This window comes from Cynocephalus volans, chromosome 2, assembly GCF_027409185.1.
Source record: "Cynocephalus volans isolate mCynVol1 chromosome 2, mCynVol1.pri, whole genome shotgun sequence".
Taxonomy (NCBI): domain Eukaryota; kingdom Metazoa; phylum Chordata; class Mammalia; order Dermoptera; family Cynocephalidae; genus Cynocephalus; species Cynocephalus volans.
Window position 1 is genome coordinate 206,022,657 of NC_084461.1, and position 15,070 is coordinate 206,037,726.

At 42.6% G+C, this 15,070-nt stretch overlaps 1 protein-coding gene across 1 annotated transcript in view; it reads right to left on the reverse strand.

Moving 5' to 3' along the window:
• Positions 1–13,195, reverse strand: part of LOC134370765 (uncharacterized) — a 126,123-nt gene extending 112,928 nt beyond the window's left edge. The window contains exons 1-2 of the mRNA XM_063087748.1: positions 13,101–13,195; positions 12,604–13,001 (exon numbers count right to left, since the gene is read on the reverse strand). Of these exons, the coding sequence (XP_062943818.1) occupies positions 12,604–13,001; positions 13,101–13,195 (493 nt within the window). The remainder of the gene's footprint in view (positions 1–12,603; positions 13,002–13,100) is intronic.
• Between the last annotated feature and the right edge of the window lie 1,875 nt (positions 13,196–15,070).

A 15,070-nucleotide genomic window follows, 5' to 3' on the forward strand; every position in this document is an offset into this window, starting at 1 on the left:
AGCAAAAGTTTCTTCTGTTGTAGGATGGAGAATATAACTATAAATTCTTTGCTTTACACTCATATTCATTGAGTGAGTCACGTGAGTTATTCAATCTAATGGAAATTAGTGAAGCATGCCATTTGAGTTTGTATTTTATCCAGATAGTATACTGAGAATACCTCCTCTTTTTCATCAATATTTAGATAGAACAGAAGAACAAATGGGAATTTGATGAATCAGAGAGGTAAGTACTTATTTAGTCCATGCAATGTAGTAGTCACTGTTATAATTCATTTACACATATAGATTAAATAGCTAATAGTTTAAAGAGTATGACACACCAATTCACAGACAATGACACGTTGACACATAATCATATTAGGTGATATTAAAACCATTACAGAAATAAAATGTTTTGGTCTACGACACGTAAATGAACATAAAGAATGTTAAGTAACATTATTAGAAAGTTTGACTAATTAGGCATAATGACAGATGGACAACATTATTCACCAATAAACATGAGATACACATTATTTTGTAATACAAGAGAAAATTATTTAAAATGGTAAGATTTTAGACCTAAAAGTCTCACTAACTTCATGAAAGCCAAAACCAAAGAGGTTGTATTTTCTAGGCACTGTGAAATTTTAGAAACTGAATTAATGTGTAAGCAAACAGTAATATCTAGCCTCATGCTGATTTCATTTAAAACCCTTTTAATTAACTTCTTGATTAAATGGAAAAGGCAAACAGATTATTTTTACAGAGTTAGGTACATGCTAAGGAGGTGGCATGGTGATTGAAGCCAAGAGACCTGAGCTCAGGTAAATAATTCTACCCTATTAGCTTACGCTCTATAAACACAGCAATTCTGGCCATACGCCGGTACTGTTCACTGCAGTGGAGTATATCGTTTCAGAAATTTGCATAACATGGAATAAATTGTTATGCATTAAAAATAATCATTCTCTACAATTTATTGTTAACATATGGTATATTGGGGGGGAGGAATGTTCTAAATAAAGAAATTTGCAATATATTGTGAGATGCTGTTGTCTCCCGGAAAATACATATGTCAAATATTTTACACATGTGGATATTTGTGCTTATGGGAAAAATGTATTTCAAAAGTTTTTAATACAAATAAGTAAAAACCCACGAGAAATCCACATGTTGTATAAGCCATATATTTAAAATAGTAGAATAATTATATAAAATAAGATAGATAAAAATTTTAATATTTTCTGTTTTCACCTCATAGGACAGGGGCTTACCCCTTCTAATCTATGTCCCTCATTTTGTAAGTGACTACCACATACTATAAAGGAATCGATCTTTCGGGTCATCAAATGATAACTTTATGTTTCCCGTGGACTAGTGTAGACAGCAAAAGTATATATTTCTATATAATTGCAAAAAGTGCAATCTGGTCTTTAACAGAAGACAGATCCGAGAAATTGGGAGGGGATAACAAGGGTGGGAATGATGTAAAAGGGGCATGTATAAACTTGTGAGTTTATACATGTATATACATGATGGATGGATTCATTTTCTTGATTGTGATCACAGATTTATTTTACTATCAAAAAATATTAAATTGTGCATGTTAAATATGTGCAGCTGATTGATGTCAATTACACCTTACTAAGTCCATGATAAATATATTTGAATTTCTGTATTATGACCAAAAAGATTCTTTGCCATCTGGATCCAAATATACTTACTTCTCCAGGCACTCCAATGCCATTAGATTACTGGAGATGGTCACCTGGTAAGTTTGGCCATCCCTTCAACACTATGTGCTATGTACTGATCCTGAGTATTTGCACACTGTGCTACCTCTTACAAGAACTGTGCTTCTCCTCTAGAAATGCCTGGTCCTTCATTTGTCCTACAGCAGGACCCCACTCTCCATTGCGACCCACATCACAGTCGCCTCTTTCCCTGGCCACAGTGGAAGATGCTGCTCAGGTCTTTGCTCCCACAGCCCTCTGCAATTTCAGTCTCAATGTGCACTGGTCATAATTTCCACAACTCTTCCAATTAGTACATCAGGAATCCCTTATTGGAAAAGACTGGTTACTAATATTACACGGAGGCACTAGGGTGTATGGGCTATAGATGTTTGTGGACTAATGGTGACCAGACATCAGGCCTGTTCCTTTCAAATGTTTTCCACCCAAAGAATGAAGTTTGATTAGTGAGCAGCAGGTGGCACTGTGGTTCTTTCCCAGCATCTGCACAGTGGATGTCACTGCCCTGTAATCCCCCAACCTCTCCAGGGCTGGGGTGTTGGCACCTGCGTTTGCTGGTGGAGACTCAGCAGCTGTGTCTCTCTGGGCTGGGCAGAGTCTCCTGTTCACAGGTCTGTGGTGAAGTGGATCCCAAAATGTAAATGTTTTACCCCCACATTTGTTTTAATTTTGCAGCTGGAATGTGCTTGTTTGAAAAGGACCCCTAAGGGTTGCTTAAACAGTAGTCTGCTTCTTGGGTTTCTGTGGCTCTGCTGCTTGATTGAGCCACCTAAATTCGCAGAAACTGCTTTTCAAAGATATGTTTAGAGATTGAAAGGAACAGCACCTATTTAACCACACATTTCCTGGCTCTGTAACCTGGCCTAGTGAAGCCCCTGAACTGTTTTATGAAGCGCCCCTGCTTGTGTAACTTTGCTTAGATACAGAAAGGGCCAATAAAAGGTTTGCTTGCCTGCTCGAGAAAAGTATATAACCACAGCTCTCCCTGCAGCCAGGGTCCCAGGATCTCAGGACATGAGTCCACCTGGGTCCCGCTAGTGTTCCTGTCCCACTAGCGTAATTCATAGAGACAGAAACTAGAATAGTGGTTACCAGGAGCTGGAGAAGGGGGGCAATTGGGAGCTGAATTGTTTAATGGACTATGGAGTTTCTGTTTGGGATGATAAAAAAGTTCTAGAAATAGATGGTAGTGATTGATGATTGCACACATCATGAAAGTACTTAATGCCACTGAACTGTATACTTAAAAATATTTTAAGAGGTAAATTTAATGTTGTATGTATTTTGCCACAATTTTTTTTTAAATGGCTGCTCCTTCTAAGCTGCAGATGACGGCTGTGGAAGATGTTTCCTACTATCATTCAGTAAAAACTAAATCCATGTTTCTTCTCTCTTGGCCCTACCATGGAAATTGACAAAGATTCTTTGCTTGACTAAACTCTAGTCAGTCTCCTGAACCTTCTCCTAGGCCCATCTGTGCACTTCCTTATAAAATTCAGTTTTAACAAAGAACCCTACTAAGTCAGTTTAGCAACAATGTCCCACCCTCAATATCGGATCACCCTCCATATCTGATCAAGCTCCTCATTTTCCACCATCTCCCAGGTGATGTCTGATCACCCTGGCCTGTCTTCAGCAAGAATCCTGTTATAAAGTCTTGAATAAAGTTTTCCTTTCAATGCTCTAACAAGTATTAATGAATAATTTTTTATTTAACAAAATACAGATGAATAAGATTTAAGTGGTTAAGAGATCAAACACACAGATGTGGCAGCCAGATCTTTACCTTGTGTGGTTACTCCACACTGATACTCCTACCTCTCCAAGCCAAAATGGAGAATGATGCACCAGTGACAGTAAAGTATTCCCAGTCTCTGCTGAAAGGAAGCACAGTTACTCTGCAGCAAGCTTTATTCTGACAAACCTGAGAGGAAACCCTGACTGGCCATCAAGGATAGAAGCACCAATTATTTTAAATGGAAGAGTTAAATTTCACAAGTTGTTAACTTCCCTTAGTTCTCCATGATGCCAACTCTAAGTGAACCAGCTAAGTGGTCAGTGGAAAGAGCACTAAACTTTTGTGGGTTGAACTGTACCCCCCCACCCCCTGCCCACCACCCACCTTAATAAGATATGTTGAAGTCCCAACCCCTGGTACCTGCGAATGTGATGTTATTTGGAAACAGGATCTTTGCAGATGTAATTAGTTAAAGTCATACTGGATTAGTGTGTGCCCTAAAGCCAATGACTGATGTCCTTATAAGGAGAACAAAATTTGGAGACACACACAGACACAGACACACACACACACACACATACACACGGAGAATGCCATGTGATAATGGAGACAGAGACTGGAGTGATTCATCTACAAGCCAAGAACACTAATGGTTGCTGGAAGCCACCAGAAGCTAGGAGAGAGGCAAGGAGAGATTCTTCCCCAGAGTCTTCAGAGGGAGCACAGCCCTGCCAACACCTCAATTTCAGATTTCTAGCCTCCAGAATTATGAGAGAATAAAATTCTGCTTTTTTTTTAGCCACCCAGTTTGTGGTACTTTGTTCAGCAGCTCTAGGAAACTAATACAGACTTAAAATCAGAAAACCTTCAGCAAAGCCAACTTGCTAAAAACTGACCCCAGATATTTCACAAGCCCTCAAAAGAACCTGTAGCTTCTACAAAGTAGGGGGGGGGGGCATTCCTTAATATGACCTACTAGGTAAAGGTCTTTTTTTTTTTTCCCCCCATGGCCCAACCCACTAAAGGTCTTTAATTTTAAAAAAGGAAAAAAGAAAGCAAAGCACTTAGGAAACCATGAAACACTAAATAGAAAAGGTATCACTTAAATCAAACTCTAAGGACAGAAGATGCACCAATCCACCAATGGAGGAAGAAAGCCAAGTTCAAAAGAAAGTTATCAACAGCATATTCAAGAAGACATGCTTAGGGCCGAGCCAGTGGCGCACTCGGGAGAGTGTGGTGCTGGGAGCGCGGCGACGCTCCCGCCACGGGTTCGGATCCTATATAGGAATGGCCGGTGCACTCACTGGCTGAGTGCCGGTCATGAAAAGGACAAAAAAAAGAAGACATGCTTAAATAAAATGGGTTGAGAAGACTGAGCAGTGGAGAATCTGACATTTTAAACAATCATGGGTTTTTTCTAGGGAATTAGTGGTTCAAGAACATAAGCAACAAATGTAATTATCATATGTAAAAATCAGAAAATTTGTGTCAAATTCTTACAAAGTAAAACAAGCAATTGTCTATTGAGTCCTCCCTGCCCACAAATCCCACAAAAATAAAAATATTAGCTCCTTCTAATTTCCCCATTTCCTTGTTCCCCAGTACCCTACTCTTTTGCTGCAAATTCTTAACCCAAGATTATGTCTCTCCTCCTTTGCCTACTCAAATAAACCAAACCCCACTTCTTTTTTCAGTGTGGTCTTTAGCTACAAGCTGCCCTGGCCATTCCCCAGAAGGGCTGCCTCCACTCTAGTCAATGCAGATTCCTCATTCTTCCTCACATGTACATTAGTAGTCTCCACACCTCTCACTGTGATGTGCCCCAGTCCAGGGCAATTTTCTCCTCACTACTAATCCAAAATCCATGCTCCCTTCACATCCAGTTGAAGACTTGTAACCTCACTAGTTTTCCTTCAGTAAGTGCCTTTAAACACTCACATATATTTGTTTATTGGAAATGTAAAGAGACTTTGTAGATATTTATTTAGTCTTTTAAAGAAGCAACCCTTCTAAATCAAAATTCTGCCCTAAATACTCTGACAAATTTCAAGATGCTCGAATCCTCACTTTTCTAGAGCAACATTCAATAAAACAAAACATGAGGCAGGAACAGAATTTGGAGAATTCCTTAGATCTTACAGTAACTGAATCCAACTAAGACCACTTGACATTAAAATGCAAATAATATCCATAAGGAGTCACCATATATACCTCATCCTGTGACTACACCAAGCTAACTTCTCAGAGTATATCACTAAAACTGAATGCATATCTGAAATAGAGCTATATATCATACAGTGTATTGATAGATACACTGTACAAGTACATATCAGTATAATCAGGGACAGTATAATTACTAAAACCTAAAACATCTGGAGTTTAGTCTGAGCTAGCTGTGTGACCTTAAACAAATCACAACCTTTGTGAGCATCAAAAGTAAAATAAGGAGGATCAGCCTAAATGAACTTCAAGGCCTCCTTCAACTCCAACATTCTACGATTCCATTTTTCCTGAGCATCAGTAAAAAGGATGGTAAGGCATGAGGTCGATCCTACTAATGTAAGTGAAGTTTGGGTGTATCAAGAATTCATGTAAGTATATTTTTTCTCCATTGGGAGTAAACTGCCAAAAAAGGCTACTGGGCAATATTTATAATGACACCTTCACAAGAAAAATCATTTACTAGGAGTATTAGTGTTCATTTAACAATCACCTGGTTGCCTGCCAGTCTGAATGAATCACTATCAGCATCAGCTGAGAGTGACTAAGAACTAAGCAATCAAATATTGTTCTTAGAACACCAGCCAGAGCCTAATTAGGAAATAACTGGATACATTTAAATATAGTATTTTTTAATACTCCTGAGTTATATCTCAGTTAACAAAAGGAAACTAGTTTATTAGTTGATCAGATAACTAAAGAAAACTGAGCTTTCCCCAGATTGGAAAATTATAGACCAAAGTGAAATCAGATGGCCTATTAAAACAAAAAAGATTTACAGCCAGTTTTGACTGGTGATATTTATTGCAAATAACCTCCATTAACATTGGTTAGCACCAGTTCCCCACACTTCAAATACCAAAATACCATATACAGTACTAAGAGAAGCAGACACTGGGAGGCAATGTGGTGTCATGGAAAGGACCATGACACACTATTAGTCTCAAACATGCTACATACTAAAACAGCCAAATGATCATCTGCAGAATCTAGGGAGATGAGATTTATTGCATCTCTACAATCATAGGTTGCCAAATAGTTTCTAATTAGGAATATGAAGCGAAGACAAGACACTGAATGTTAGAGACAGAAGAGACCTAGACAGTGGATCTCATCCTCCTGTCCACTCCAACACCAGAATTACAGCACTCATTTCCGTCATGTCAGCAGTCCTCAGCACAGCCACTCTAGGCACTCAGTCATCACATGGCTACAGCCCCCTCTGCTCACAGCCTCTCTGCCTTCTTGCTCTCCTGCCCACCTCCCTGCCCCATTTAATCCTGTTTACACCCTTCCTGAAAACCTTAAATTGATCGGCCCTTCCTATTTATAAAGGTCCTCCTCTCCATTTCTTTTTGAGAAAGTACTCCTTGCCAGCCATTTTACTAATGTCCTTACCACACAGCCTTTGGCTATAGCAATTCCCAACCCCAGGGCACTCGCTGACACTCATTTTCTCTGCTCCAGGACTACACAGTAATTACTAACAGTCACAAATAACCTGGCTGCTGCTAATTCATTTATCTTCCTATGACACCATTTGCTTACTCAAAAGTCCCAAAGGTCCTCCTCCCACTACTCACAAGGCAATAAATAATGTGTTTGTGAATAAAAATAGATCCACTGCTAAAAATAGCATAGGGACCATTTAGGAAAATTTAAAGTTCTTAATCTAGAAGTCATGCAACATCAAAGGTAATACTGAGCAAACAAAAATGCTACCCCTGAGCTGCCAGGCCATATAGTCAGTTAGAGGTAATGTTATTTCTGAACGGCTCTTCCATCCTTCATACCTACACAGACACTATTGTCTCATCTATTACAGTTACCCACATCCACATGCCATCAACAAGCTTCCTTCTTTATGAGTTTATAACAGAAGAAAACAATTCTCACCAACAATAACATAACCACATCATAAAATCTTTAAACTTCTTTGGCAGAACCCTGCATGTTTAAAAAAAAAAAAAGCTATACGAATGAAAGCTTTTTTGGCTCTTTCCCAAGTTAATGCCCTGGAAGTGAGACTCCTCTACTTAGACCCAAGCTGGCAGAGAAGCAAGGAGCATCCCCAGCCGGGACCAGGCTGAACTCCCCACCAGGGTGAGGCCACAGTTCTATAAGGCCACAAGACAGGCTAAATTTCAAGTTAGAACAGACAAGTTCAGGTAATTAATATCCAATCTAAGCTTAATATTAGCCAAATAAAATAGTTACCTTTGTATTGTTAAGAGACTGCCTTTGCCTTCCTTTTGACATAACTAACAATTTTCATACAGATCGACAGGAATTAAATACAACCCCATCTGAATAGCATTAATGCATGCTACTCTCTCTGGAGACACCAGGATTGAAGGCTTCAGAAGCTGTGCCAGGTTCTGATCACAGGAAGGGCCAACACCCACCGCCGCAGAAGGGAATGCCACTGCAGTAAGGAGTGGGAAGAGGACCAAAATGCTGGGCATAAGACAGGCTGCCTCCACTTGGACACTAGGAGGAATTTTACCAGCAACCTAGAGACTGAAATTTTGGGGACTATAGGCTTATAGAATATACTAAAGGCAATATGGACAAACAATTGGTGCCAAGAACATAAAACAATTCCTTAAAATACCACAAGTAAAAGACAGTACTGCATTTCTTAATGCAGAGCAGGAAATCAAATTCAATTAATGCTTTGCCTGTTAAGCTAAAAAAACTCCTGGCCTTCAGGAGAACAAGCAAAACCCAGATCTGTTTCCCTCTTATGCTTCTCTGCTATAGCTAAGACCCATAAGTGATAGATTCTATTTTTAATCAAACTTGGCAAGAATGACTTACATCCAACAGATAAAACTATCCGTTAAGTAAGTCTACATAAGTAAAGTGCTTGGAATTTAGCCAATGATGACAATGGTTAATATGCCAGAATGTATACTAGAAATATTATCCCTTAGCCTCGTGGGGCATTATCATACAGTGGTTACAGAGAGAGCTCTAAATTCAAGAGTTCAAATCTTGGCTTCACAACTTACTAGCTGTTTGACCATGAGAAAATCAACCTCTTAGTCTCATTTGTAAAATGGAGTTAATAACAGTACCTATGCAGAGTTGTTATAAAGATTAAATGAGAATGTACTCATGGAATAACAACTACCATTTACTGAGCACCTAATAAGTAAAATGATAAATTCCATTAACTTGCCACATGTAACATGAAAAACTATAAAAAATAAAATTAAATAAATAAATGATAACTTAAAAAGTAAATAAAAGAAAAAAACACATTTGGGGTACACACTTCCAAACCATATTTCTGGAAAAGTGTAGTGGTAGACACTATGCCACTAATTTAAAAAGTCCCAAAGATAAGAAAACACATTTTTTGTTTCTTTAAAAGAGTAGTGGGGTCCTTGACTGTGGAAGATTTTCTGGGGATAATTCAGGCACCTAAACCCAAATGGGGGCCACAACTCCCACTTTACTGCGGCAAAGCTATGTGAGCTGTTTGCCACCTGATGTACCTTTTAATTCAGACTATTACAAGAATAATCTAGAGCCTTCTTCCTTCCTCAACCAATATATGACGGAGATAATTACATTCCAAATGACCAGTTAGTGGGAAACAGGACTCACTCATTTTTATATATTTTAAACTGTTGTACCAATGTGACTTCAAGATTTCATACCAACCAAAATTCTGGTACACCTCAAAATCGTCCTTGTTGATATCTGCAACACAGATTGTCTCCTGGACCACTCAGTTGTGCTCTCCTTTTACACACCACCTGCTCGTTTGCCCACTTCCCATAATCTCTCAGCTGTTGGAATAAGGGCCTCTTGCCACTGGTTGAGCCAAGTGCCTCTTCCTCTCCAATTCCTGTTTCCTTAAACTGCAGCTTTGTTTCCTACCATTAAGATATCTACAGATATTCTTCAAGTCCTTCAAACATATTTCTCCCCATCCTGTCTACATTGCAGTCAACTGCATGTCAGTGTTATAACATGCTATCCCAGAAAATTTTTGTTTTATAACCTCACGATCAACATCTATATGTTTTTAATATAAAACAGATGACTCAGAATAAGAGACATGATTGAATTATGCCTACCCATGAGTATTTACCGGAACTCTATCTGGTTATTTTCCTTCTTCCCTTAAATCAGTCTTACACACTAACATTTTAATCCCAAATTTATAGGTTTAGTTCATAGTTCTTATAAAATGGTATTATACCCATTTTACAGAGATTATGAATTGTGAAAGGTCAGTCAAAGCCTGACCTAAGAACTTGGGTTCTAGAATCTTTCAAAATGGTTCTTCCCACTATTACACTCTATGTAAGCTAACACGTATGAGGTAAGGAGAGCCTGAAGATACTCCTGTATACCTCACTTCAGAAACACTTCTTGCCTCTTCAAATTATAGGGTGAGGCAGGGAATCACAGTTCTCGACTGATTTGCGGCAACGCCGCTGGTTCCAATACGCATGATTTTTCTCAAAGCTTACCAACACTGTCCTCCACGTGACGCTGGTAGAATAAGAAATATCAATCATTACAAGCAGGCAATATTATTAGGCGACCATTTAAATTATAAAGGAAACAGGAAACAGGTTAGAAGATTGAAGGCAAAAACTGACTTGTTAGTAACACCAACATTACTAGTTTTATACTTCAGAGGATCTGAAACCAAGATGTAAATTTCAAGGTCACATAGTGGTGGCATCAGAACACACCCTCACTCAGGTGCTCTGCGCCATCCTCTCCAGAGCAGTCTACTTACCTGCCTTTCTGCCGCCCTGAAGAAAGCCCACATAAACCCAGGGTTACTAGATTCAGACTGTTTGCAAAAGCTCTAGTTAAGGTTTATGATATTAACAAAAGGGGGACTGAGTCATCCCAATAACATTCATTAAAAATTTAATCTACAAACACCAATTTAACAGCTAAAACACAAAAAACTGTCTTCCGCTGACCTCTGCCAAGTCCCTTCCAATTCCATTAATTTAGATGGTGAAAAAAAATCAAAGAAATGGGAATACTGACCCCAAAAATGTTTTTTCTTTTTTTTAAAGTTCTTATTTTTTTAATAGGAGTTACCTTAAGGGGATGGTTTATCACAATTCTGCGATAATAGCTCTAGAATGTACTTTCTAGTCATTTTTCCTTAACCTCAATTCATCTTCCTTCTTTCTTTTCAACATCTTTATTCACCAAAGGGCTCCTAACATTGCAGCCTTCAAGTCCCACTCACAGGTTGAGAAAGGGCCTCACAAAAATGTCCAGAGGCCTCAGACTGTGAAATACCAGGACTGCTCAGTTAAGTGTGACTTGTGTGGACAGAGGGAGCTTTATCCCAAAGAAAATTAAGCTTTAGGACCCACTCCAAAAAAAACGCATACAGTCAGTCCTGTTTCTTCACAATTTGCAAAACTGTATATTTCATTTTCTGAAAGAGGGCCCTCAGAATTACATAAAGTTCAGACCTCAAACCTATACCATCTCCTGGTATGGATGAAAACCTCCTATCTAAGCTCAACAGCATGCCATTAAGTGCTCAAATCAGGATCACCAATGAATCAACAAATGTGCCTTGGTGTTGCTGATTTCCAAACACACCTAATCAAATGGGTAACAAGGACATTACAGGGAAAATAACTCAAAGTATCCTTCTTACCTGGATAATCCTAAATATTGGCCTCAACTACAATTTCACCTGATATTAATATCAAATGCCTTAAAATGAGTTTTTCAAATTATTCTAAAAGTTTAGGGAGCCCCTGGCTTTGTAGTTTTTCTTTACGAAATCCTTTCAAAAGACCAGCGAAAGGACACGTGAGCAATAACCCAGGACAGTAATTCTCATCAAACCCGCTAAAAACTGCCTATGAAAGCTGGTTAAAATGCAGATTCCTAAGTCTCACCCCACAATTTCTGAATCTTTAGTAGGTCTAAAGTGGAGATCAAAGGGATCCTCCTGGGTCTCAGGAGGACAGAACATGAACACAGAAGGTTGGTGGTTGCAGTTGTAGCTCTACCCCTGTGACCTTGACGCAAAGAGAAGTAATGTTCATTTAGAAAAAACGTAAAATAACGTGAAGTGACAGGGACAGGGAGATGGTAACCGGAACTCAAAAGTCTCAGAAATGCAGGTGGTGTCTAATCCACGGTATTTGCTAGGGTGTGGCTGGGCATGACTCCTTCACCGGAAATCAAGCTGCAAAATCGAACTAAGAGGGTCTCGACTACAAGTCACGTCTCATTTTAATCTTCAGGCATACAGCGCAGCATCACCCTGGGGCTATACAGTGGGCCCAACACCCTCCGCCCTCACCCCATTCTCCTGCCTACGTCCACGCCTAGACTGAAGGAAGGGGGTCTTCACACACAAAGCCAGACCCGGGGTGTAGGAAGGTGGGACCAGAACAATTCGGGCAAGCACAGCGAAGAAGACCGGAATTACACGGTCTCCAGATCGTGGCGGAGAAAACCAGGAGAGAGAGGGCTCCACTCACTAGGTGATTCTTTATTACAAGTTGGGGAACAGAGGAAGGCAAGGGGGGGGTGAGCCCCAGGTCCGGTAGAACGGTCTAGAAGGAGGAATGCGGCTCCCTCACGTTTCCTTGAGCACCCTCTCCCCTCACCCAGGCTCCCAGCTAGAATGCGGCGACCCCCGCCCGGCCCCGCGGGGCTGCCTTCGCGTTCCGGAGCGGCTCCCCCCCAAGGAATCCCACCCCGAGCCCAGCCTCAGGAAATGGCGGGGCGCCCACCAGGCGCGGGAAGCGCAGTCTACGGACGGGCGGCCGCGCTCAGACGGGTCGCGGGGTCGCCCCGGGCCAGGAGAGAGACTCCACCCGGCCGCTCCATCCCTCCTCCTCGCCGAGGCCACAGACCGGCAGCCCGGGCTACCGGCGCGCTCACCGCCTTCATGGCGGAGGCCATGTCGTCGTAGCGCTCCGCCTGCTCGGCCAGCCGCGCCCGCTGCAGCAGTTGCTCCCGGTCCCCCATGTCGCTCGCGGCTCGGCCTCGTCTCGCGTCCCACACCACTTGCTCGCCCGCCGGCTTCCCGGTTGCCGCGGAGGCAGCCGCCGCGCACGCGCACTGGCTCGCCGGCCCGGCCGAGGCTGCAGGCAGCGCCGCCGCTCACGCCCTCTCGCTGGCTCGCCCGGCGCGCTGTGGCTCGCGCCGCCGACGCAGCCGAGGGAGGAGAAGCGACCGCGCGGGGGGATGGGAGGACGGGACGACGCCTGCGCAGTGGGAGCGGCCGGGCCGGGCGGCGGAAAGAGGCGAGAGTGGGAGGGGGGAAGGGCGGGCCGGCCCTAACGGTCTATTTCAAGGTGACGTCACCTACTATAAATAACTGCCGCCAGCGCCCCGCCCGAGAACCGCGCAGGCGCCCTGCGAGTACTGCATTTTACCGCCGCAGAGGTGGAGGTGGGAGAAGGGAGAAGAGGGGTGGAGACTGCGCAGCCCGAGGAGGGCGCGCAGTGATGGCTGCTGCACGGCGGCGCATTGTTACTGGCTCACCCTGAAAAGCGCCACTGAATCCACGTTAGAGATCTGGCTTGAGAAGGAGGGCCCAGAAAGCAAACCTACGGCGTAGAGAAGTCAAGGCCAAGTGTCCGCCCCGTCGTCTCGCCTGCCCCAGCCAGCCAGGCCGATGGGCTCTGCAGGGCCACACCCTGCGCTTGGGTCTGCACTGACTGGGCAGCCCCGCCACACACCCATACCCGTTCACACTCTGAGACGGGCTCCAGAGCTGCGCCCCAACTCTGAGACGTGGCCTTGGGGAGACTGTGCCTTCCATGAGAAGAGGGACTGGGTGGCCCGGCTGGGACTAGTAACGTTCACCACACACCTACTAGGACCCGGCCCAGTACTTGGCCTTTACAGGCATTATCCTGTTGAATCCTCACAACCCACTCCGCAGGTGGGCATTGCTGGTCTCCCCATTTTTCAAATGTGGAACCTAAGGCAAAGCGAGGTTTGTGGCTTGCTCGAAGTCACACAGCCTGGTTAGTGGTGGGGATAGGATCTGAGTTGAAACCCAGCTAGACTTCCTTCTTTGGTAGAGAGGGGTGTGGACCGACTGGCTGATCACTAAGTCCCTCCCAGTCCTGGCATCGATGCTGAGGGTCACTCGTGCCAGTCCCTGGGCTGGGCTGCCCAACAAGTTAGGAAAAATCCCAATGGCTAAAACACAGCCCCTGCTTAAATGCAACATGCCGAGGGAAGGAGCCTTGGGCTGTCTGAGAATTTTATTGAGCACCTACTGATGCTCAGCACTGGGGGCGTGAAGGGTAGCTTCACAATAAGTTAAGGTACAGCTCCTTCCTCTATGAGGCTGCAGGCAAACTGGACTTCGGAGATGAGAGTCGGGGAAAAGGCATTAGGGTGTGGGATATTACATGGGGAAAGGCTTGGCAGGAAGGTTAGAAACGATGGTGAGAAGAGAGGCCTGACAGTAGGCAATAAGGTTAGGAAAAACAAGATGACAGACTGTTTTAAATGCCAGGCTGCAGATGACTACAGAACCTAGAAAAGCTGTTGCTGCTATTGATGCATAATGTAGTGCTATTATTGGTCTTTTTATGTATATATATATAAACAAATATATGTAATTTGAATTTTTGGAAACTTTTGCTGTGCTGTCAACTTTGGAAAAAGTTATCCCAGCTGACCTTGTTGAGTTGACATTGTATAGAAATTAACAGCCATATTGGTTTAGAAACATTAACTTTTTTCCATTTGTACAGGGATAAAATGCCGTTTTAAATATGTAAGTTCTTATCTACATGGGTTTGATTACAGAAACTAATAAAATATGCTCTAAATAAAAAAACAAAAATAAGTTACAGGCTGAAGATTTGAGGCTTTATCCTGAGGAAATTGGGAATCAGTAGAGGTGGCGGAAGCCATATTTCAGGCTAGGAATCTTGCTCTGGAAAGTAAGATACATTAGAAGAGAGAAGAGAGCGTCGGGAGAGGAGACTGGGCCTTTTTGGACCTCAGTTGTGCCATATGGAAAATTGGACTGGAGGAACTGTTAAAAGGACTGGAGAATAGAAATCCACATCCTGGAATGTCAGAGCTGGCAGGACACTTAAAGTCACCACTGTCCAACCCCTTATCCTATGTAAGAAGAAACTGAGGTCCATGAAGAAGGAGGGGCTGGCCCCAGTTTGTGTGGAGACTGAGCAGAGCTGGGGCCTTCATACCAAGTCTTCTGTCTCCCAGGCTTTCTTCTTCCCACTGTAATGCTAAAATGAGGACCTGGGTACTATCATACAGGATTTGAGTGTGAGCCTGGGAGGAGGCCCCACCACAGGCTTTATCATGCCTTGAAGAGTCACCTTTGCTAATGAAATCGAGGTTAACGAACCAGGCT